The 22539-nt window shown below is 36.8% G+C and overlaps 3 protein-coding genes across 4 annotated transcripts in view; 2 read left to right on the forward strand and 1 right to left on the reverse strand.

Annotated features, from left to right (window-relative positions):
• LOC306871772 (guanine nucleotide-binding protein G(I)/G(S)/G(O) subunit gamma-10-like) overlaps nt 1-22539 on the forward strand; it is a 480959-nt gene that overhangs the window by 385984 nt on the left and 72436 nt on the right. The window lies entirely within an intron of this gene.
• LOC306871767 (large ribosomal subunit protein uL10) lies at nt 1902-8457 on the reverse strand. 2 transcript variants are annotated; one of them, XM_079419911.1, is made up of 8 exons: nt 8375-8457; nt 6015-6125; nt 5131-5306; nt 4359-4446; nt 4114-4260; nt 3303-3488; nt 2358-2498; nt 1902-2115 (listed from the first exon to the last, which is right to left on the reverse strand). In XM_079419911.1, the coding sequence occupies exons 2-8, from the start codon at nt 6066-6068 to the stop codon at nt 1957-1959; spliced, it is 951 nt and encodes a 316-aa protein (XP_079276037.1). In that variant the 5' UTR covers nt 6069-6125; nt 8375-8457; the 3' UTR covers nt 1902-1956. The 2 variants fall into 2 exon arrangements, with proteins under 2 accessions (XP_079276037.1, XP_079276038.1); XM_079419912.1 differs by having other exon boundaries at nt 8136-8403.
• On the forward strand, nt 8819-22030 carry LOC306871760 (ATP-dependent RNA helicase DHX33-like). The gene is made up of 12 exons (XM_079419900.1): nt 8819-9164; nt 10418-10578; nt 10665-10892; nt 11849-12019; nt 12784-12969; nt 13049-13160; nt 15624-15783; nt 16799-16887; nt 16995-17122; nt 18108-18311; nt 18569-18655; nt 19957-22030. Exons 1-12 carry the CDS (start codon nt 8954-8956, stop codon nt 20263-20265), a joined length of 2046 nt encoding a protein of 681 aa, XP_079276026.1. The 5' UTR covers nt 8819-8953; the 3' UTR covers nt 20266-22030.

Below are 22539 nucleotides of genomic sequence, written 5' to 3' on the forward strand. Positions count from 1 at the left end.
AGTAAAAAAATTCAAAAGTGTTTTTGTTTTAATTTTGATGATTAGAGCTTACAGCTGATGAAAGTCAAAATTTGCATTTTTGCATACATATTTACATTTGAGTTTGGAAATCAAGGTCTGGAGTCTGGAGGAAGAGTGGAGAGGCACAGAATCCATGTCGCTTGAAGTCCAGTGTGAAGTTTTTTTAATATATTTTCTTCAGGTCTTCATTGGGAATGTTTACTTCCGGGAAAAGGATGTTTAGTTTCCTGCATGTCTCAGCAGCTTCCCAGCAGATAAGCATGGCAGAAATGCTTCATTAAGAGCAAGCTTTTAAACAGGATGATTAGTGTAAATTGCTCTTATTTTGTTTAAAGAACTAAAGTACTGTCCTTCCAAAGCTAGATGAGATATTTACGTTTTCTAGAAGACAAAATAGAAACAATTTACACCATCATCCTGTTCAAAAGTTTTCACCCCCTCAGTGCAGAGGAGGCTGGAAAAGGAAAGTAAGTTCAGCATACGCTGATAGCTTTGGGGAACACCTTTCTCCTCAAATACCGAAGCCTTATTTGCTTAACACCATTGCATCGCTCGAGCTTGTGAAAAGGGGATGGGGAAGCAGCACCTGAGCCTATATAAGTAGCACCCTATGTAAGCAGCACAGAGCGGCATTTCAATAGAGCCTTTCTTCATTATGATGCATAGGTCTTCTCCATTGATTCATCACCAAAAAGCATTGTGGAATACGCTTTGCTAATCCCGTACGTGTTCCGGTGGAGAATGGATGGAAGATATCATTTAGGGTTACTCGATCTGCCTGGCCACGCCGACATCCTAATTTGGAGCACTAAGTATTAAGTGGCAAGTACACACTGACTCAGAGCCCGAGTGCTTCTCGCCCTGCTGATCGGATAGCGCTCGTCAGTGGAGTAACATAGTAATGATGGGCCCTAGAGCAGGCTATTACAACAGGCCCCCTGGGCTGCACGGTTATGAAGCACATACCCATACGAGTGAATTTGTGCTTTTTTTTTTTCTTTTTATTGCTTAAGGTCAAAGAATGAAACAACGGACTGAAAAATGCTGAAACATTTTAACAAACAGAAATAAAGTCCAAACATGACTACAATGCCAAACATCCCGCATCACCAGAGAGAATTTGCCATTCCACTGCATGAATTATTTCACTGAACTGAAGAAATTCGATTCGGACCGAAGAGCCGCTGAAATGAGCATTATTCTAACGTTCCCCTAATTTCATTGTAGGTGCAGAAAATGTTTGTTTTATTTTGTATTGTGATTTTTTTTTTCTTCCTAGGTGTTTGGTCACATGGGTGCAGGTGGATATGCACCTGATTGTTTCCTGTTTGACATTCATGTTTTAGAGAGGGTGCGAGTAGCAGGAATGCTCATTTTCTGTTAACCTTTCAAAGTTCGTTTTTCATGTCAATACAAAAAAAAAAAAAAGCTGATGTCGCAGTTTCTTCAAATGAGAATGAGACTGAAGGAACAAATATTGCACCGGTCAAAACTTCTTACAGCTCTGAGATGATAACGGATCTTATGGAGGTCACTGGGAAAAACATCTGAGAAACTTCTGGAGCGGATTCATGCAGTCATTGAGCAGAAAAGATCCTGATGCTAACAAATGAACAGTCGAAATACTGACTAAACTGTTCTGCTAAACGCAAGTTATTTTCTGTGTTATTAAATCAGCATTACTTCTCCTGTAAGCGTTGTCAGATGTTAGGGACACTTTTGTTTAATATTCAACATTTTCTGCTGTTTCAGTCTGTTTTTAATACACAGACTGAAAATAACAGGCATGATTGAAACTACATGTATGAAGATAATGTTGTATTACCTTGGTTTTGGTGAAACTATTGAATTATATTGAATGAAATGACAAGAGTCACAACTGATGTTTCCAGATGTTTTATTGATGTTAATCTGACATGGATATTTCTCAGCAGTTTAATCAAACAGGCCGAAGCCCATGTCCCCATCAGACTCCTCAGACTCCTCCTTGGGCGCCTCCTCTTTGGCCGCAGGAGCTGCAGATTTCACCTCCACAGCCGAAGCAGCAGGAGCTGCAGCAGCGAAAGCGCTGGGATCAGCCAGATAGGCCTTCACCTGCGGAGGGAAACCATGTTACACATCAGACATGCTTTAAGCTCCAATAAAGGCAGAAAAACATCTATTAGGACGGTCTAAGACCAAGCGCCCTTGTCTGTCGGGATGAACAGCACTGACATGGACAGATGTGGATGGCTGGAAGCAGGTCACTTTGTGCAGGACTGATCAACAGAACGGCACGGATAAGCGGTTTTGTGACCTAACCTGCAGCACATCGGTGTGAGAGAACTGAGCTTTACCTTCTCAGCCAAGGGGAAGGAGTAGTTGGTTTCCACAGCGACAGCCAGGACCCTCTTGTACCCGTTGATGATGGAGTGAGGGATGGAGGCGAGTGTCGGGTAGCCGATCTGCAGACACACACTGGCGATGTTCCTCACACCCTGAGCAGAAGAGATGGACAAGTTACACAGACGTCAGGGAATAAACACTTTAAGGCCTGAAAGGGAGATGAAATTAATTTTAAAAAATTATTTTTTAAAAATATTAATTTAATAATTGTATATTTAGTTAAACTATTCTTTACATTAAATTAGATTTAAAATTTTAAACATTTCACTTTATATGATGGGGGGGGGGACAAAAAAAAAAAAAAAAGAAAAAAAAAAAAGAATAGTAATGTAACAATTACATAAAAATATATTTTATTTGAAGCAGTTTAAATTAGTTATAAGTATTTTTATATTCAATTCTATAATCAAGTATCTCACTTAGATTTTTGAATAAGAGAAAATTATCAAATTAATAAATTACATTGCTTAATTAAAATAAAGTTAAGGATTTAAATTGTATTTAATAAAATTCTACATGCAAATACATAGACAATTTTATGTTACTTATTTTTAGCTCCTACATAATTTGTTACATTTAAACAATTTAATAAGTTAAAAAATAAAAATACAAGTGCCATTTAAAAGAATTTAAGTGTAACATTGAAAAAATAAATAATTGTCTGTGACCAAGCGTCCCTGTGAGCTGTGGGATGCAAACACACAGGGATAGTAGGAAACAGGTTTATTTGTGCAGGGGGAACGACAAACCGGCACTGACACAGCCGGCTCATAACCGTTCCTGTATCTTTACAAATACAATCATCCAATACCCAAAATTGAGATTTAGCATCTTGAGCAGTCATATTTCTTTCAGGTCAAATCCCAACAAGCACAAGTAGCATTAACCAGACTGACCTCCAGGAACCTCTTGTGCAGAGCATCTTCAGTGATGTCCAGAACCTCGGGGCTGTAGACGCTGCCGTTATCATACACCTGCTGGATGATCAGCCCGTAAGAGAAGGGCGAGATGTTCAGCATGTTGAGCAGCGTGGCCTCGCTGGCGCCCACCTTGTCTCCAGGTTTGATCAGCTGAACGTCGCTCTGTGGACAGTACAGGACACTTAGTTTAGTTCACTTGAAGAAAGTGTCTGAGACCAAGCGTCCCTGTGAGCTGTGGGATGCAACACACAGGGATAGGAAACAGGTTTATGCAGGTGGAACGACAAACCGGCACTGACACAGCTGGTCCATAACCGTTCCTGCAACTCTGGATTCATCAGCGTTTCTAATGACCTGATGCTCGAATCTTTAAAACTTGTTGAAATGATGTTTAAACAGGTCAATTTATTTCTTTGTTTGCGTTTATGTATTTATACACACCCATACAAATTAGATAAAGAATCACAATTTAACTATTTATTGACTGGAAAAAGCATGCATTCAGTGGAGGACAAAAAAAACTAACTAAATCTGTAAAAAAAAAAAAAAAAAAGTCAACTAATTCTCTATAAATGTAAAATTTTTAAAAAGACGAAATAATGTTGAGTGTCACTAAAGTGAATGATGCACAACTGCGTTGTCTTGACTAAAATATAAAAAAAAAAAAAGATACAATAAAACAAACTTAAATCAATTAATTTCTAAAAAAGAAAAATACGCTAATAAAAATCTAAATCTTAGTCTTTATAATCATTGGAAGCTGAAAGCAGACAATTCTGCTACTCACCAAGATTTCAATGGTTCCTCTGGAGATCTTGGTGGTGATTCCCAAAGCCTGGAAGAAGGAGGTCTTCTCAGGACCGAGCCCGGTGTTCTGAGCCGGGACGGTCACCTCACATGGGGCGATGGCACCAGCACGGGCAGCAGCAGGCACCTACCACCACAGACGACAATAAGAGTTCACATGAAGAAATGCAGTCACGCTCTGAAGAACCTCAGACATTCACATAGTCACTCAACAGTGACACTCACTTTGTTTGCCAGCAGCAGATCCCGGACCTCAGTCAGATCCTCCTTGGTGAAGACGAAGCCCACGTTCCCACGGATGTGGGGAAGCAGCCTGCAAAACACAAGAATAAATCAAACATTTACCTGGAGTTCTTTAAAAGTTTAGATGTGCGGCTAATGCAGTGTCTGAGACCAAGCGTCCCTGTGAGCTGTGGGATGCAACACACAGGGATAGTAGGAATCAGGTTTATTTGTGCAGGGGAACGACAAGCCGGCACTGCCACAGCCGGCCCATAGCTGTTCCTGCAACTCTGAATTAATCAGCGTTTGTAATGACTTGAGCAAATGAAGGTCGATGTGTTCACAAGGAACTTTTGTTGAAATCATGTTGCTGGTCAATTTTCAGGAATTGAAACGAAAGGAGATTAATAACAATCCTGCAGCTTAAATTTAACCAATGTCAAATATAGGCAAAAATAGTCCATTTATAGTCAGGTTTTTTTTTTCCTCACAATTTTTCTGTGTCAGTTTAGATGTAGTAAAACGCCCACAGATGCAGAAAACATTAGAATCATTCATGCATGTGAAAACTTGCTAAGAATTGAGCAAATAGTTGTAATGTGGTGTTTGCCAATTAAAGGAAAATACAAGACTTCTTTACCTCAAATGGTTGTCAAAAGGAAAAAAAATATTATAAAATGAGTTTTATCCATCATTTTATAGAGATTGCACACTATAAAGACTTTAAAAACCTTGGTCTTCATTAGGTCGTTGTTGTGCCCAGGCTGACACGCACCTCTCCAGAGACGGGTTGTTTTCCAGGTGGCCACGGATGGCCTTCCTCATCATGGTGTTTTTGCCCATGAGCACGACGGCCTTGCCCCGCAGGGACAGACGGATGGTCTGCATCTGCTTGGAGCCGACATTGTCAGCGCCCACGATGAAACACTTGGGGTAGTCATCCAGCAGTTGCTGTAAACAGAAAAATGTGTCAGACTACACAACCGGATGGGAATTGTGATTTAATTGTGTCTGAGATAAAGCATCACCGCAGATCATGGGATACAGACAGAGATAGTAGGAGAGAGTTTATTACACGGGTGGGGAAATCGTGCATTTATTGAATCAAGCAGCTCTTGAACCAGACTAATATGTACTCATATTTTAAATAACTAAATATGTATATTACTAATCATTAAGTGTACAGTTACATTTTAATAAAGATACTTGATCCAAGTTTTTTTTTTTTAAAGTTACATTTTTAAATAAATTAGATTTAAAACTTAATATTTATTAAAGTAAAAAAAATTGATTAAAAAGATACTGGATAAAAAAGTAATGACTCAGTAAAAAAAAAAAAAAAAAAGATTTGTTGAACTAAAAACAGACTAAATATTCAATCAAACAATTTATTACAAGTCTTAAAAATATATATATATATATATATTGTTTTTTAATGTATATAAATTTCAACCACCACTTGGCAAGAACAACAACCTTACGGGGTTCATGACTATATTATGTCTGAGACCAAGCATCCCTGTAAGTCCTGGGATACAGACAGACAGGGATAGTAGGATTCAGGTTGATTTCAGCAGGGGGAACGACCGACCAGCACTGAGACAGCTGGGCTGTAGATGTCCTGCTGTAGTTCATGTTATAGAAGCGTGGAGAACTTACGATGATTTTCAGGAAGTAGTTGGACTTCCACGAGGCCCTGTCTTCCCTGGGCATCTTGACAGTGCTTCCAAGGATCGGTGAACAGCCGGTTTAAAGACAAGGTTGAAAAATCTGGAGGACCACAGGTTGAAAGCCATTTAGACAGACTTCTCTATGAGACACATCTTGCAGTGTATAAAATGTAATGAAGATTTAAAAAAAAAACAAAAAAAAAACACTTAATACCCAAAATTTCACTAAAATGTCACTAATTGCCAAAATCAAAATAGTTGGAAAAATTTTACATTAAACAATAGTGCTTTAATTGTCATCTATTGGCTTTAATTTCCTAATAAAATGTCTGAGACCAAGCGTCCCTGCAAGTCCTGGGATTCAGACAGACAGGGGGATTCAGACAGACAGGGACGGGGATTCAGACAGACAGGGGGATTCAGACAGACAGGGACAGGCGGATTCAGACAGACAGGGACAGGCGGATTCAGACAGACAGGGACAGGCGGATTCAGACAGACAGGGACGGGAGGATTCAGACAGACAGGGACGGGAGGATTCAGACAGACAGGGACGGGGGATTCAGACAGACAGGGACGGGGGATTCAGACAGACAGGGACGGGGGATTCAGACAGACAGGGACGGGGGATTCAGACAGACAGGGACGGGGGATTCAGACAGACAGGGACGGGGGATTCAGACAGACAGGGACGGGGGATTCAGACAGACAGGGACGGGGGATTCAGACAGACAGGGACAGGAGGATTCAGACAGACAGGGACAGGAGGATTCAGACAGACAGGGACAGGAGGATTCAGACAGACAGGGACGGAGGATTCAGACAGACAGGGACGGGGGATTCAGACAGACAGGGACGGGGGATTCAGACAGACAGGGACGGGGGATTCAGACAGACAGGGACGGGGGATTCAGACAGACAGGGACGGGGGATTCAGACAGACAGGGACAGGAGGATTCAGACAGACAGGGACAGGAGGATTCAGACAGACAGGGACAGGAGGATTCAGACAGACAGGGACGGAGGATTCAGACAGACAGGGACGGGGGATTCAGACAGACAGGAGGATTCAGACAGGGACGGGGGATTCAGACAGACAGGGACGGGGGATTCAGACAGACAGGAGGATTCAGACAGGGACAGGAGGATTCAGACAGACAGGGATAGTAGGAAAGTTTGATTTCAGCAGGTACTGACTCAGCTGGCCTGTAGTGTAATATTTTAAATAATAAGTAATAAAAAAAACACTATATACACACACAATTAGAAAACATACCGCAGAATAACAATATCAATCTTCAATGAGAAACTAATAAATTATAGTGATTTTAAAGCCCGATTCGGACGGTAATTGTTTCTCATATGGACGTCTGTCATAATTTACATATCTCCTCAGTGATAAAACTGATGGATTCAGACGGTGATTTATTCAGAGTTCAGTGATCCTGCGACCAGAGCACGCGCTGCTCACGTGGCCAGTCGCATAATTGTGCTGTGAATAAAATTAATTTACAAATTTATTCTTAGTGTAAAATGTATTATTATTCCAAGCATATTTTATCATGTATAATCCTATTTGTTATTTAAATCTCCTGTTTAAAAATAGGAAAATACGCGCTATAGTTGTATGTAATTATACGCGATATATATCGGTTTATAATACACATTTTAAAATTGTATTGCATTCCTGCTGCTGCAATAAAGACCCACTTCGAATGTTTACGTGCTTTTCTCTTTCTGCTCTCACTCGCTGTGAGTGGAGCAGTTATGAAGTATTATTCTTTTAAATACTTTCTAGCATTTCAGAAATAAATATGTATGCAAATTACACCTTAGTACAACCATAGACAATAAATACCTTTATAAATATTTAAATACCATATTTTATATGTCTAGGAGTACAACGGTTACAGTACGGTGTTCGGGAGAGTTCAAAAAGGGCCTAAACGCTGAATTTTGAATCGATTTCTTCTAGTAAACTCAGATGTGGATTCGGACGGCAATTAAATTACCACACGACCTTGCTGTCTGTCAAAAAACCGTAACGTTAGGTAATTCGGACGGCAATTAAGTCAACAACTACCCCCTGTATATGGTGAAAATCACTTACGTCCCCCTGAGAAACAATTACCGTCAGAATCGGGCTCAAGTCTCGTCTCACATGGCGCACTGGCCTATGCTAACAGGCTAATGCTAACTTCGTCCTCAAACGACTATTATTATACGTATGTCGAGCGATTATAATATCCGCTAGTGATTTTGACCATATTTATGGCGTATTAAGATTTCATATAGCCACAATCGTCGTTTAAAAGAAGGAAAGCCGCACAGGGCCGCATTACTCCTCACCTCACAGCAAGGACGCGCGAAAGAAAGAGGCCGCTGCTGGAAGCGGCAGAATATTAATACCAGTGGAACATCCAATCAGAATCGAGCGGAGGAGGCGTATCTGTGCGCTGATTGGTCAATACCCACGTCTCTCTCTCTCTGCAGTTCACTTGTACCGTAACAGAATTATTTGAAATATATATATATATAAAAAAAAAGCTTTTTCTTATTTTGTGCATTTCATTTAATAAACATACTATGAATATTGTTGTCTTTGTGAAGAACTGCTTGCTATGTTCCTCACTTGTAAGTCGGATAAAACCTCTGCTAAATTAATAAATGTAAATGTTCAGTGATTTTGTTGTTGTTGCTGGCCAGCGCTTTGAAAATACGTGATTAATTTGTATTACGCTTTATATTAATTTACAAAATGAATGCGTGGTGCGTCTGTGAGAGACGCGCCACGAGGCGGCGCGGTGACGTCATCGCCGCGCGCCAGCAGACCCTGAGCCACATGAGCGGATGATGTAAACAACCGCAGCGCGTCTGTCTTTATGAGCGAGATCGGCCCTTCACACTGCCGCGCGTCTCCCGCAGATCATGCCCCACGACCCCGACCCTCCTCCGGCGAAGAGATTTAAGCCGGGCTCTCCCTTCTTCCGCCTGGATAATAAGAAGCCGGGCATGCTGCTGCCCAGAGCCGGACACGCGCCCGTCGGCGTGGACGCGCAGCGCAAACAGCTGCCCATCTATCAGAGCAGAACCCAGCTCATCAACCAGCTCCGACAGCTGCACAATGTTGTCTTCATCGGTAAGACAACACATACATAGCACGTGTTATGATATCCTATCTCAATGGTCCCAACACTGGTCCTGGAGGCACCCCAACACTGCACGCTTTGCTTGTCTCTTTAATCAAACACACCTGATTATCAGCTCATTAGTAGAGACTCCAAGACCTTAAATTGGTGTGTCAGAGAAAGGAGACATTCAATTCAATTCACTTTATTGGAGCCTGGAGCCAGCTAGTGCTGTCAAACGATTAATCACATACAAAATAAAAGGTTTTTTATTTTTACATAATATATATATATGTGTGTGTGTGTGTGTGTGTGTGTGTGTGTGTACGGTGTATATTTATCATGTATATATAAATACACATACATGCATGCATATATTTAAGAAATATGTTGTTTATATATCAAATATATTTATATATAAATTTAATGATTATGTAAATATTTTCATGTGTATATGTGTATTTATATATACATAAATATACTTAAATAGACACATTACACTATGTAAACAAAAGCTTTTATTTTGAATGCGATTTATCATTTGACCGTATTAAAAGGTTTAAATTAAACAGAAATGTACTTTAATAAATGCGCTAACAATACAGTACTATAGTGTGTAGAAAAAACATATTTTCACTGTAAAAATTGGGTGTTTATAGATAAAACAAATAGCTGACCTTTTAGGGTAGTTTTGAGATGGGGTCCCTTTATATGAGGAAGATCATAATTGGGGTCCGTAGAAGAGTTGAGAGAAAAACTGTCTAAAATAAATTATAAAATTAAACTCAATTGACTGGTTGCATATAAAATCTAAATTAAATAAGAAATGGAGGATAATACATAATATAGAAAAACAGTGTAAAAGTAATAATAAATAAATAATAAAAATAAGATTCAACTAAATAAATACATTAATTGATTAAAATAAACTCGAGATTGTCTGTTCATCATTGAATTCAGTGATGTCATCGTCCAGCTCAGTTCAGTTTAAGTAGTATCTGTGCAATCAAGTTAACCAAGCAATCAAATTAAGTGTCCCCAACTAAGCAAGCCAGAGGCGACAGCGGCAAGGAACCAACACCCCATCAGTGACAGAATGGATGAACCAGCAGTTTGTTCCTTGCTGCAGCAAAGTCAGATTGTGCAGAGGACTCATCTGGTTCCCGTGGTCTTGTCCCGCACAAGCTGTGTTTTTCAGTGTATTTTCAGAAAGCACACTATAGCAGCAGCAGAAGAGCACATGGGTAATGTTTTCCTGTTGCAGGTGAGACGGGCTCAGGTAAAACCACACAGATACCGCAGTACCTGTATGAGGCCGGCATCGGCCGGCAGGGCATCATCGGCATCACTCAGCCGCGCCGCGTCGCCGCCATATCACTGGCAGCACGAGTGGCCGAAGAGAAGAAGGTTCAGCTGGGAAAACTGGTGTGTTTCACGACTGAAGATCACATTAAACTTCTCCATCTGCATCATCTGAATGTCAATGTCAGTATATGATGCATATTGCTCAGGTGGGCTACACGGTGCGCTTTGAAGACGTCACGTCGTCGGAGACCAAGCTGAAGTTCATGACGGACGGGATGTTGCTGCGGGAGGCGATAGGCGATCCGTTATTACTGCGCTATACAGTGGTGATCCTGGACGAGGCTCACGAGCGCACCGTTCACACAGACGTCCTGTTCGCCGTGGTGAAGGTCGCTCAACGCAAACGCACTCAACAGAACAAAATACCTCTGAAGGTACGAGAGAACCCGGTTTGTACGTATTGACACTCATGTAGCGTTTAATTTATAAGTGCCTCGATATGACATATTAGTACAGCTAGTTATGCTCCCTACCTCTGAAGGTACAAGAGAACCTGACCTATCCTTAAGATCAAACTAAGACATTTATTAGAAAAGTTGCAATGATTAATTCACAGTTGTACATATGAATAATTTTTATTTTCTTTTAATTTTAGTTAAAGTTTTAGTCATTTTGTTTTGCATTTTGCCATTGTTATTAGTTTTTATTAGTGTATTTCAGTTTTGTTTGTTGTGAATTTTTCTGATTACTCCGACTAATTAAAAATATATTGATTTTTATTTTAATATTTTCCATTGTCATTTTAATTTTAGTTTTTTAGTTACGTCTATATAGTTTTTACTAATAATTCGATTTTTTATCTATTTTAATTCATCAAGTTAAATTAAATAAAAATAGAAATGTTGGCTTGGCAATCTATAGTTTTCTCTAATATTGTGAATTGTATTGAAAAATATATATATCATTTGTATGTGTTTGTTTTTTCTTTCAGTATGTCTATATAGTTGCTTTTATTTATTTTTTAATTTCAGTTTTAGTTACTTTTTAAATAAAAAAGCGAAATGTTTCCTCGAATAAAATAAGCTGAAATTAAGTTGAATTTTTAATAAAGGTAAATATTTTTAATGCTAAATTACTGCAATTCATTCAGCCTGAACTGCTTAACATACTGTACAGACTCCATGCAATATCCATGTTTTTGTGAGGTTTAAAGGATTTAAATTTGAATATCTTTAATAGAATGCTCAGCATTCAAAAATGTAAAAGTGATGACATCAATATAATATTTGCATGCTTTACTCTGATTGGTCCGTATTTGGTTATGTGTATAGTTAATCATCTGTAGTCAATATGGTAATATTCTGTGTGTTTGAATGCTGTTGATCTGTAGGTTGTTGTGATGTCTGCCACCATGGATGTGGATCTGTTCTCTCAGTACTTCAACAAATCGCCGGTTCTGTATCTGGAGGGCCGACAGCATCCCATTCAGATCTACTACACCAAACAGCCTCAGTCCGACTATCTGCAGGCAGCGCTCGTCTCCATATTTCAGATTCACCAGGTCCGACACACACACACAGACACAAATATGACAGATTCCATAGACATATGATCACGTCTTTGACTTCTATTAAGTTGTAATGAGTTGCTCTGTGTCTTTTGGATTGATTGATGTGTGTCTTTATCATATTTTCACTCTATTTCTTTTGCTCACAGCAGTTGCTTTTTTTTAGCTTCAAATGGTTATTGAGTACAAGTCAATTCTGGATTTTTGGTTTTGTTTGAAGTGCAAGATTATTTTCTTAATGTGTTTTCCTATTTTATAAAAAATATATATTTTCTTAAAAAAAAAAAACAGATACTTATTACCTGTTAAACAATTTTTAAAAAGATATGAATTTTCTCAAAAACACAAAATCTTATTTTCCTAAAAAATAAACATCACCAATACTTAGTTTCTTTAAAAATCATTTATTTTCCTAAAAAAACCAATACTTAGGTTCTTTAAAATTCTATTTATAAATTATACTTATTTTCTTTAAAAAATAATAAAACAACACTTTTCTTTACAAAAATATTACTTTCTTAAAAAATCTTATTTTCTGTGAAAAATGATTAAGCAATACGTTTTTAAATAATAATAATAATAATATTTTTTTTTTAATAAAATGCTATTTTCTTATTTTCTTTAAAAAATAATACTTATTTTCTTTAATGCAATGCTTATGTTCTTTAAAAATTATACCTATTTAAAAAAATTAAAGTTACCATTTTTTTTAAAGATTATATTTTTTCTCTTAAAACATGATGCTTCTTTTGTTCCAGGAAGCTCCACCGTCGCATGATATCCTGGTGTTCATGACGGGTCAGGAGGAGATTGAAGCGCTGGCTCGCACCTGTCGGGATATTTCCAAACACCTGCCGGAGAGCTGCGGCCCGATGACGGTCGTGCCGCTCTACGCCTCGCTGCCGCCGGTCCAGCAGATGCGGGTGTTTCTGCCCGCGCCCAAGGTCCCTGCAGCACCAGAGACAATAACACACAACACGCTGAACCCGTGCTTTCTCTCACCCTGCTGTCTGTGCCTTACAGGGATCCAGGAAGGTGGTTCTCTCCACAAACATCGCAGAAACCTCCATCACCATCTCCGGCATCAAATACGTGATCGACACGGGGATGGTGAAAGCCAAACGCTACAATCCAGGTCAGACTCTCAACCCTCTCAAATCTCTGAAGCTCACTCGTGTGGAGAATATTATAGAATCAGAATCGTTATGGTCATTTTACAAAAAGTGCAATGAAATTATGAGCAACCCTATTCAGTGCAAAAACCTTTTAGAGTCTACCACTCTAAAAACAATTTACAGATAAATATACTAAAATAAATAAATAAAAAGACCAGTGTGTGTATGTATATATGTGACCCTGGACCACATAGGGTTCAATTTTTGGAAATTGAGATCTATGCATCATCCAAAAGCTGAATAAATAATATTTCCATTGATGTATGGTTTGTTAGGACAGGACAATATTTGTCTGAGATACAACTATTAGAAAATCTGGAATCTGAGGGAGCAAAAAAATCTAAATATTGAGAAAATCACCTTTAAAGTTGTTCAAATTAAGTTCTTAGCAATGCATATTACTAATCAAAAATGAAGTTTTGATATATTTACGGTAGGAAATTTACTAAATATCTTCATGGAACATGATCTTAATATCCTAATGATTTCTGCCATAAAAGCAAAATGCATAATTTTGACCCATACAATGTATTTTTGGCTATTGCTACAAATATACCTCAGCGACTTAAGACTGGTTTTGTGCTCCAGGGTCACACACACATAAATATGCTTTAAGCAGCAATATTTCCATATACATCACAGTTGAAGCAGTGTTGAATACACCACTGTGAATAATTGCAGAGTTTAGATTGAAACAAGGTGGAATATTGCACAAAAGATGCATTTCATTCAGTGTTCATTTATTATGTAGTGTGAGTGAAGTGTAGTGAAGTGACATTCAGCCAAGTTTGGTGACCCATACTCGGAGTTCGTGCTCTGCATTTAACCCATCCAACGTGCACACACACACACACAGCAGTGAACACACACACACCGTGAACACACACCCGGAGCAGTGGGCAGCCATTTTATGCTGCAGCGCCCGGGGAGCAGTTGGGGGTTCGGTGTCTTGCTCAAGAGCACCTCAGTCGTGGTATTGAGGGTGGAGAGAGCGCTGTACATTCACTCCCCCCCACCTCAGTGTTAATTTTGGCAGGCATTTTTGATTTAGTCTTAGTCTTTATCTTGAGACGAAAATGCTTAATAGTCTTAGTCACATTTTAGTCATTTGAGTATATCATAGTTTTAGTCTAGTTTTAGTCATTTGAGTCTTTCATAGTTTTAGTCTAGTTTTAGTCGACGAAAAGTCATTGCATTTTTGTCAACTTTTAGTCAAACTGCAGTTACCAACATTTATTTTGGTAGCTATTTTATATGTAGTATTTAAACAAAAACAGTCACCAATTCTTCTCTCTTTAGACAAATCAATTAAGCTTATTTATGAGAAATTTGAATCAAGGATTGAATTTGGAAAAACTGGAATAAATTTTCATTTTTTGGTAGAAATATAAATTAAACTCATTTTTCAGATACAGTAGGTTTACTTAACAAGTATACATTTATTTAACATCTTTTGTTGGTTAACATTTATGACAGATAATTAGGAATGCTGTCCATTTAAGACAGAAGGTAAGCATGTAATAGCCTACTGACATACATTCAGTTTTCACCCACCTGTTTAAGCTCACTTAAACCATAACGGACTGTATTGAGCGCTGAGAACTGATCGCGCGCTGTATGAGAACTATCAGCGCGTTTCCGCCTATCGCACCTTCACTGACTTTAAGTTAATCGACAATGAATTGTGACTCCAGGGAAAAACGGGACGTCTGGTCACCCACTCCCTAACCCTTCGGTTGCTGAGGCCATTGTTTCTGATCGCTATAGTTCGCGTTTTGGTAGCCTATCCGTCCACTGCGGCTTCCATACTGAGACAGACTAGATATGCAAACGCCCCTTATCCAATGACAGAGACGCACATTTTGAAAGACAAGTCAGTTAATAACTTAGCCTATAGGATGTATTTTGAATGTCCGGTAGTCCTCAAATAACATTTTAGTCCCGTCTCGTCTTGTTAACGAAGACGCGCATAAATTTCGTCATAGTTTTTATCATCAGATATTAGTTTTAGCTCGTCAACGTCTCGTCTTAGTCACAGAAAAAAGGTTCGTTGACGAATATTTTTCGTCGTCGTCTTAGTCAACGAAATTAACACTGCCCCACCTACAATTCCTGCCGGCCAGGGACTCGAACCCGCAACCTTTGGATTACAAGTCCGACTCTCTAACCATTAGGCCACGACTTCCCCTTGTTATCGCAACAGCCCTGGGATATGTGCTGTTTTTTTGCTTTTATTGTCCTGTACTGCTTTCCTGAGGCTAACAGTTCAAACAGATGATGTGCTGGATGGGATGATTCTTTCAGAAAGCTGCAAGCTCACAGCCAATGATCTTCTGTGCTGTATTGATAACCTTCTAGAAAACCTCACTGGAAAGCAGTACGTGGTTCCAGATGATGGTGATGGTGTTGTTGTGTTGATTCAGACAGCGGTCTGGAGGTGTTGGCGGTCCAGCGTGTGTCTAAAGCTCAGGCGTGGCAGCGCTCCGGTCGAGCCGGGAGAGAAGACGCCGGCTCATGTTACCGTCTCTACACTGAAGAGGAGTTTGACAACCTTGCCAACATGACCGTACCAGAGATACAGAGGTACGGCCCACACCGTCTGCAGATTCATCAAGCTGCGGTGCTTTAATAGACCATATAAGACCGATATATAGCCGTCCACACAGGATGCATTTCATCTGCATGTTTTGTCTATTTTAAAAGTGCAAAAAACGAAACAAGAGTATTTTATTAAAAAAATTACTTACTTTGCATACTATATTAAAAATAGTGCATATTTATTATAAATATATACTTTTTTTCTTAAATTTTGTATTTTTCTTATATCGATAATAAAACGATTTATTTTCTTAAATTTATTTTCTCAAAACCCGTTTTCTCAGAAAAATTTGATTTATTAAAGATTTTTTTAAATATACTAATTTTGTTTAGAAAGTAATACTGTTTTTCAAACTGTTTTTAAGGTTGTTTTAAAACATTTTGGTTTTACTTGAGCTAGAAAACTATTTATTTAAAAAAAAAGCTTAATTCCTTAAAGCAGTACTTGTTAAAAAAAGATGCTTATTTTCTTTTAAAAAAAATCGTATTTTCTTAATGATGCCATTATATAATTATGTAATTTCTTTCTTAAAATTATACTGTTTTTCAAGTTTTTACAATTTTGTTTTTGAGGTGGTTTAAAAACATTTTGGTTTTACTAGCAGTGCAAAAATATATTTATTTTGTTAAAAATACTTATATTAAAAAGCAATACTTATTTTTAAAACAATAATACTTTTGTTAGAAAAAGTATGCTTATTTTCTTTACAAAACAATACTAGCTTTCTTAGAAAAAAAGCCTAATTTAAAAGATGCTATCGTTTTACATTATGCTTATTTTCTAAAAAAATGCAGAGTTTTACAACATTGTTTTTAATGTATTGAGACAGTTCAGTGCGTTCTGATCCGTTCTGTTTCATTTCATCTGTTGAGCACAAGAATGCATCCAGTGTGAACGGCCCTTTAGCCAGACAGATGTGAGCGATAATGAGTTGTATAAAGCTGTGCTTTCACACTGTGAGTCTGTGTGTGTTCACTGATGGTTTCTCTCTCTCTGCAGGTGTAATCTGGCCAGTGTCATTCTGCAGCTGCTCGCTCTGGGCGTTCCTGACATCCTCAACTTTGACTTCATGTCCAAACCGTCTCCTGGTGAGACTGAGAACAGATCATTATACTGTATTCTATATGCCCGTTTAATATACGGGTTTATTTAATAATGCATTGTGCTATGTGGTGGTAACATGTATGGTGTGTAGAGTCGCTGCGGACGGCCGTGGAGCAGCTGTGTATCCTCGGCGCCGTCGATAGGAAAGATGATCAGGTGTCATTAACGCCGCTGGGCAAGAAAATGGCCTGCTTCCCTCTAGAGCCCCGCTTCTCCAAAGTAAGATAAACTCCTTGACTTGTCATTTGATAATCTACAGAAAAACAGATTACTTCACTTTAAAAAACTTAAAGCATTTGCATATATATGCATTTGTGGATCAGTGTTATTTTATAATATAGCATATCATTGAGATACTGTTATAATTAATAGCTCTTCCGTTTTTAATTTGAGTTAGTAATTTTATATACGTGTAATTTTTATTAGTTTTAATTTCTTAGGGATGACTATATAATTTTTAATTGATTTGATAATATATAAATGGCTTCACAATAATTATATTTGTTATATAAAAAATATAAATGGCTTCACCGTAACATTTTTTGTCTAATAGCATTTAGTATTTTCCATTTTCATTGTAATTTTAGTTAGTTTTTGTAATTTTGTTATTTTTATTACGTATATTTTTTATAAATGTTTATTTTATTTGATCATGCATACAAGCACAAATTGCTTCACTACAACTCCTTTGTGTAACTGTTTGCATTTATTTGAATTAGTTTTTATTTTTATATTTTCTGGTTATTTTAATTTTAGTCATTTTGTTTTGTGATTGATTTATTTGATTTGAATTATAAAATAGAAATTGCTTTATTATAACACTTGTCTAACAGTATTTGCATATAAATGTATGTATTTGTGTAGAGTTGTGTTAGCATTACTATGTTAGTATTATATTTGATTAATTTAGAATTTTGATCATTTTGATTATTTTTAAATACTTTTTATCATTTTCATTTTAGTCCAAGTTTTAATAATTATTATTATTATTTTTTTTACATTTATTAGTTATGACTTTTTACTTCGGTTTTAGTTATTTTAGCACATCAAAACTAAATGAAAATGAGAAATGTTGACTTGACAACTAGCTGAAATAAAATGCATATCTGAATGATTTGAGTTGGTGTTTATTTGATTTTGGAGCTGAAGCTGTTGTTTTCTGGCTGTAGTTTGACTGTAAGCGTGTTCTTCTGCGTCTCCACAGACTCTGCTGATCTCTTCTGATTTCTCCTGCGCTGAGGAGGTTCTGACCATCATCTCGCTCCTCTCTGTCGACTCGGTCCTCTACAATCCTCCCGCACGCAGAGACGACGTCCTCGCCGTCCGCAAGAAGTTCATCTCCAGCGAGGGTGACCACATGACGCTCCTCAACATCTACAGGGCCTATAAGAAAGTCAGCGGAAACAAGGTACTGACACGAACGTTGCAAAATATGGTAACATCTGTTACGTGAAATAGCTTCTTCAGGGCAGTGCTAAATGAAAAACAACATGACGTTTCTATATATTTTGTTAAAATGATTACCATTTTCCAGATTCTGCAAGGTGTGTTTACGCTTATGAGGACAACTGAACATGAAGAACTGATATTAATGAAATGCATCATATTTATTGAGTTTGCATGTGAATTTACTTTAGGAAATGTCTGTGTTGTGTGTTTTCACAGGACTGGTGTCGAGAGAACTTTGTGAACAGCAGGAATATGGGGCTGGTGTTGGAGGTTCGAACTCAGCTCAGAGACATCTGCATCAAGGTACACACACACACACACACACACACACAAATGCAGAGAGAAAACCAAGAGCAAATGCAACTCCTGTGAGATTAGCTTGCGTCTGAGAATGTGTTTTGTAATAGCATTTAGGTAGCTTTCTCTAACAGTATCTGTAACTGTAATGCATTGCGAAAGCAGCGCCGAAGTCATGGGTTCGAAGGGAATGCATGAAATGAGAAAGTGTATTTCTTCAATGCAATGGAAGTCACTTTGGATAAAAGCATCTGCGTGAATTGGCTCCATGTACAGCATCTGTGGCATGATGTCAGTTATCACAGAAAATAATTTTATATCATACCTTTATTTGTAAGAAGGGAAAATCATGTTTACAGTAATGCACTGAACGTCTAAAGGAGAAGCCAGAATAAATATTAAATATTGAAAGTATAATCATAACACTGCACTTGGCAATAAACCAGTGGTATTTAAGTATAATTTATAGACTATTAAAGTTTTTGTTAACATTCTGTTTTTATTTTAATTTGTTAAAATGAGCAATTTTTTTTTATTATTTTTTATATATATATATATATATATATATATCATTTTTAATAGTTCTGGTATCATTGATATAGTTTTTGTTAATATTTTAATTAGATTATCTGTTTTCACTTTATTGTTATTTTTTATTTTTATCATTATAGCCTTTGTTAATACTTTAGTTATTTTTAGATTTTCTGTTTTCATTTTTTTTTTTTTTTCATTATAGTTTTTGTTCAATTTAAATCAGTTTTTTATTTTTTAATCTCTGTTTTCATTTTTGTGTGTGTGTTTGTCATTTTTATTATTTTTTTATATGCCTATATAGTTTTTATTAGGTTTATTTAGTTTAGTTTTAGTAGTTTTCATACACCAAGTTAAACTAAATAATTTTTTTTTATATATATATTTTATTTTGGTTAACATTGATGTTATCTAAAAAAAAAACAAAAAAAAATTTAATGGTTTTATTTAACTATAATAACCCCATAAAAATAATTAATCCATAAAAAACGTATTTGTTATTTGAAATAAAGTAAACATTAACTGAAATAAAATACAATTTAATTTTTTTTATAAAGTGTCATGAAAACTATATAGACATATTTAAAAAAAAAAATTAATAAAATAACAAAAACACTAAATAAAATTTACCAAAAAGTAAACGGAAAAAAAAGCTAATTCAAAATATTAATAAAAAAACTATAATAGTATCTCAGTGACATGCAAATGACACTAAATCAGATAAATGAACCCAGATTTGTTGCATGTTTAAGTGCCTGTGATCTTGTGTTCCTCAGATGAACATGAAGCTGGTATCGTCTCTGTCGGACCTGGCGAATGTGCGGCGCTGTCTGGCTCACGGTTTGTTCATGAACGCGGCGGAGCTGCAGCCGGACGGCTCTTACGTGGCTCTGGACACACACCAGCCCGTGGCCATCCATCCCTCATCCGTCCTGTTCCAGGCCAAACCCGCCTGCGTGGTGTTCAACGAGCTCCTGCACACATCGCGCTGTTACATGAGGGATCTGTGTTTGGTGGACGCCGACTGGCTGCAGGAAGCCGCGCCGGAGTATTTCCGCCGGAAGCTGCGCGCGTCCAAGAGTTAACGCTTTCCAAATGCTGCGGTTTGATGTTTCTGAAGACTGCTTAATGGAAAGAAAAAAGCCAAGCATTCCAACAGTTCATCTACTATCTAAAACTGTCCGTTTTTTCACAATATGCATCATTAAATGAACAGTTGGAGCGCTTTGCTTTTTTGGATTTGATATGCAACACATTAGGCAGTTTTTGCCAAAGAGTTTTGCTTTGTTAACTTTCTAGAAGTGAATGAGTCCTTTCTACTTGCTATAGATCTTAAGATGTCACGCCTGTTTCTAGCTCTTTTACAAACTGCTGAATCTGATTGTATGAAATTCAGGTTTGCTTTCTCGAATGTCTGCATGTGATTTTTGTTCAGGTCAATGTATTTATCATAAAACCTGACTAGTAAGTTTAAGATTTGGAGTGTTTTGGAATCAAGTTTACCTCTGAATAAGTTAAAATTAATACAAATATGTGTGAATGAAGCTGGAGATCGGTATTGTGATGTCTGGGTCATATTTATTATTATCATAGTTATTGTAGTTAATTAATACTTAAAGCATAGAAAAATAGTTGCTTGAAATAAAATAAACATTAACTGAAATAAAACTACAAGATAATTTTTCATGTACTAAATTAACAAACTAAAAACAATAAATAAAAAATAGTTACTTGAAAATAAATTAATATACAAATTTTATTTTAGCTAGTTTCATTTCTGATTTAGTTAATTTGAACTAAAACTAAAGCGCAAATAAATTATAAAAACAAATATACATAAAAATAAAAATTTACAAAATACAAAAAAATGCACAGCAAAATTTCAAAAAATTAAATGAAATTGAAAAATGTATTTAAAAAGTTAAAAACTAGAATCGCATATCATAATTATTTAGGATCATTGTGGGATTATTTTCACCAAAATGTTGGTTATTTGAATGCAAAGAACTTTACATTTAAACAGTATGTCATTATTTCTTACATTAAAGTAATGAGATGTGAATTATGATGAGAATTTGACCTTTTCAGAAGATTCGTTCATGAATAAGGAGTCAGAACTGTTTTCTCTTCTTCATTCTCAGTGTTTCTGCACTGATCTTATGTACAGACACGTCATTACCGACATGCAGTGCATGCCACGACTCTTTTATACTGAAGCGTGTAAATATTTAATGCCTTTAGCTGGTCATTCACAACCACAAGTGCTTAAACACAGACTGACTTTGGTTCTGTTCAGCTGGATTTGAATGCAGAATTCACCTAAGACCTGAAAGAGTTTAGTTTTTTCTATGAAGTGCAGCATGTAGAGACACTGTTAGACACTGCATAGATGTTGAGTGATCTGCTGTTGTAAATTGCGGTGCCAATTCTGATCTATTCAGGAATCATTAGATGACATACAGTATATTAATGTAATGCATGCCACTTTCTAGTATGGGGAAACAAAAGCATATCAAATGCACATTAGTTTAACGAATACTTCTATTTGCTTCACTCTGCAAATCATATTAAAACCACATTTATAGGATGATATATGTATGCAGTGCATGAAACAAGACGGATAAAATGTGATCACTCAGGTTTTTATGGTGCACATGATGTACCAGCAGCACATGTTTAGTATTAGTATCAAAACTTTCCATTACAGCATGAGCAGAGGAGGCTTTTTGTGATGCAACAGATTTGAATTCAGATGTTTACGCTTTTTATACTGTATTCATGCTCCTTTAAAAGGATGGGGTTTGGAACAAAATAGGAATTAATTTGTAAGAATAAAGAGCCAGAGAAAGTGATTTGTGCCTCTTTGTTTACACACAAGATCTTTTAGAAAAATGACCGAACATCGTTTTTAAACAGGGTTATGGTCACATACAAACAAACCCATATTATTTTAGTATCATTGAGATGCTATTACAGTTTGTATGAATATTTTGAATGTTTTTATTTTTATATTTTTATTTTAGTTAATATTGTGCTGTTTTTTTGTTATTTTTTCCCCCTTTTTTATTATTTAGTTGAAGTTGTTTACACTGTATATTAAAAAAAAAAAAATCTGAGCCAACTTAAAAGTTTAAGGCATCCAGCTTCAACTGGTTTTTGAGTTTTCTCAACATATTTTCTTTTTTAGGAAATTTCTGAGTTTTGTATGAAAGAAAACTCAAAAATCAGCTGAAGCTGGATGCCTTAAACTTTTAAGTTGGCTCAGATTGTTTTTATATATATACAGTGTAGTACAAGTTAAAATGTCTATCTGTCTATATCAGTTAATGTTTATATTTATTTCAAGTAACTTTGTTTTT

This window comes from Barbus barbus, assembly GCF_936440315.1.
Source record: "Barbus barbus genome assembly, chromosome: 6".
Lineage (NCBI taxonomy): Eukaryota > Metazoa > Chordata > Actinopteri > Cypriniformes > Cyprinidae > Barbus > Barbus barbus.

What these genes read in the sequence shown, in the direction of transcription:
- LOC306871760 (XM_079419900.1), top strand. Translation starts at nt 8,954, where the DNA reads ATGCCCCACGACCCCGACCCTCCTCCGGCGAAGAGATTTAAGCCGGGC. An exon ending in AGAACAAAATACCTCTGAAG is followed by an intron (nt 10,893 to 11,848) that starts GTACGAGAGAAC and finishes GTTGATCTGTAG; the next exon opens with GTTGTTGTGATGTCTGCCAC. An exon ending in TAGAGCCCCGCTTCTCCAAA is followed by an intron (nt 17,123 to 18,107) that starts GTAAGATAAACT and finishes GCGTCTCCACAG; the next exon opens with ACTCTGCTGATCTCTTCTGA.
- LOC306871767 (XM_079419911.1), bottom strand. Translation starts at nt 6,068, where the DNA reads ATGCCCAGGGAAGACAGGGCCTCGTGGAAGTCCAACTACTTCCTGAAA. An exon ending in ACTACTTCCTGAAAATCATC is followed by an intron (nt 5,307 to 6,014) that starts GTAAGTTCTCCA and finishes TTCTGTTTACAG; the next exon opens with CAACTGCTGGATGACTACCC. An exon ending in GAGGAACCATTGAAATCTTG is followed by an intron (nt 3,489 to 4,113) that starts GTGAGTAGCAGA and finishes TACTGTCCACAG; the next exon opens with AGCGACGTTCAGCTGATCAA.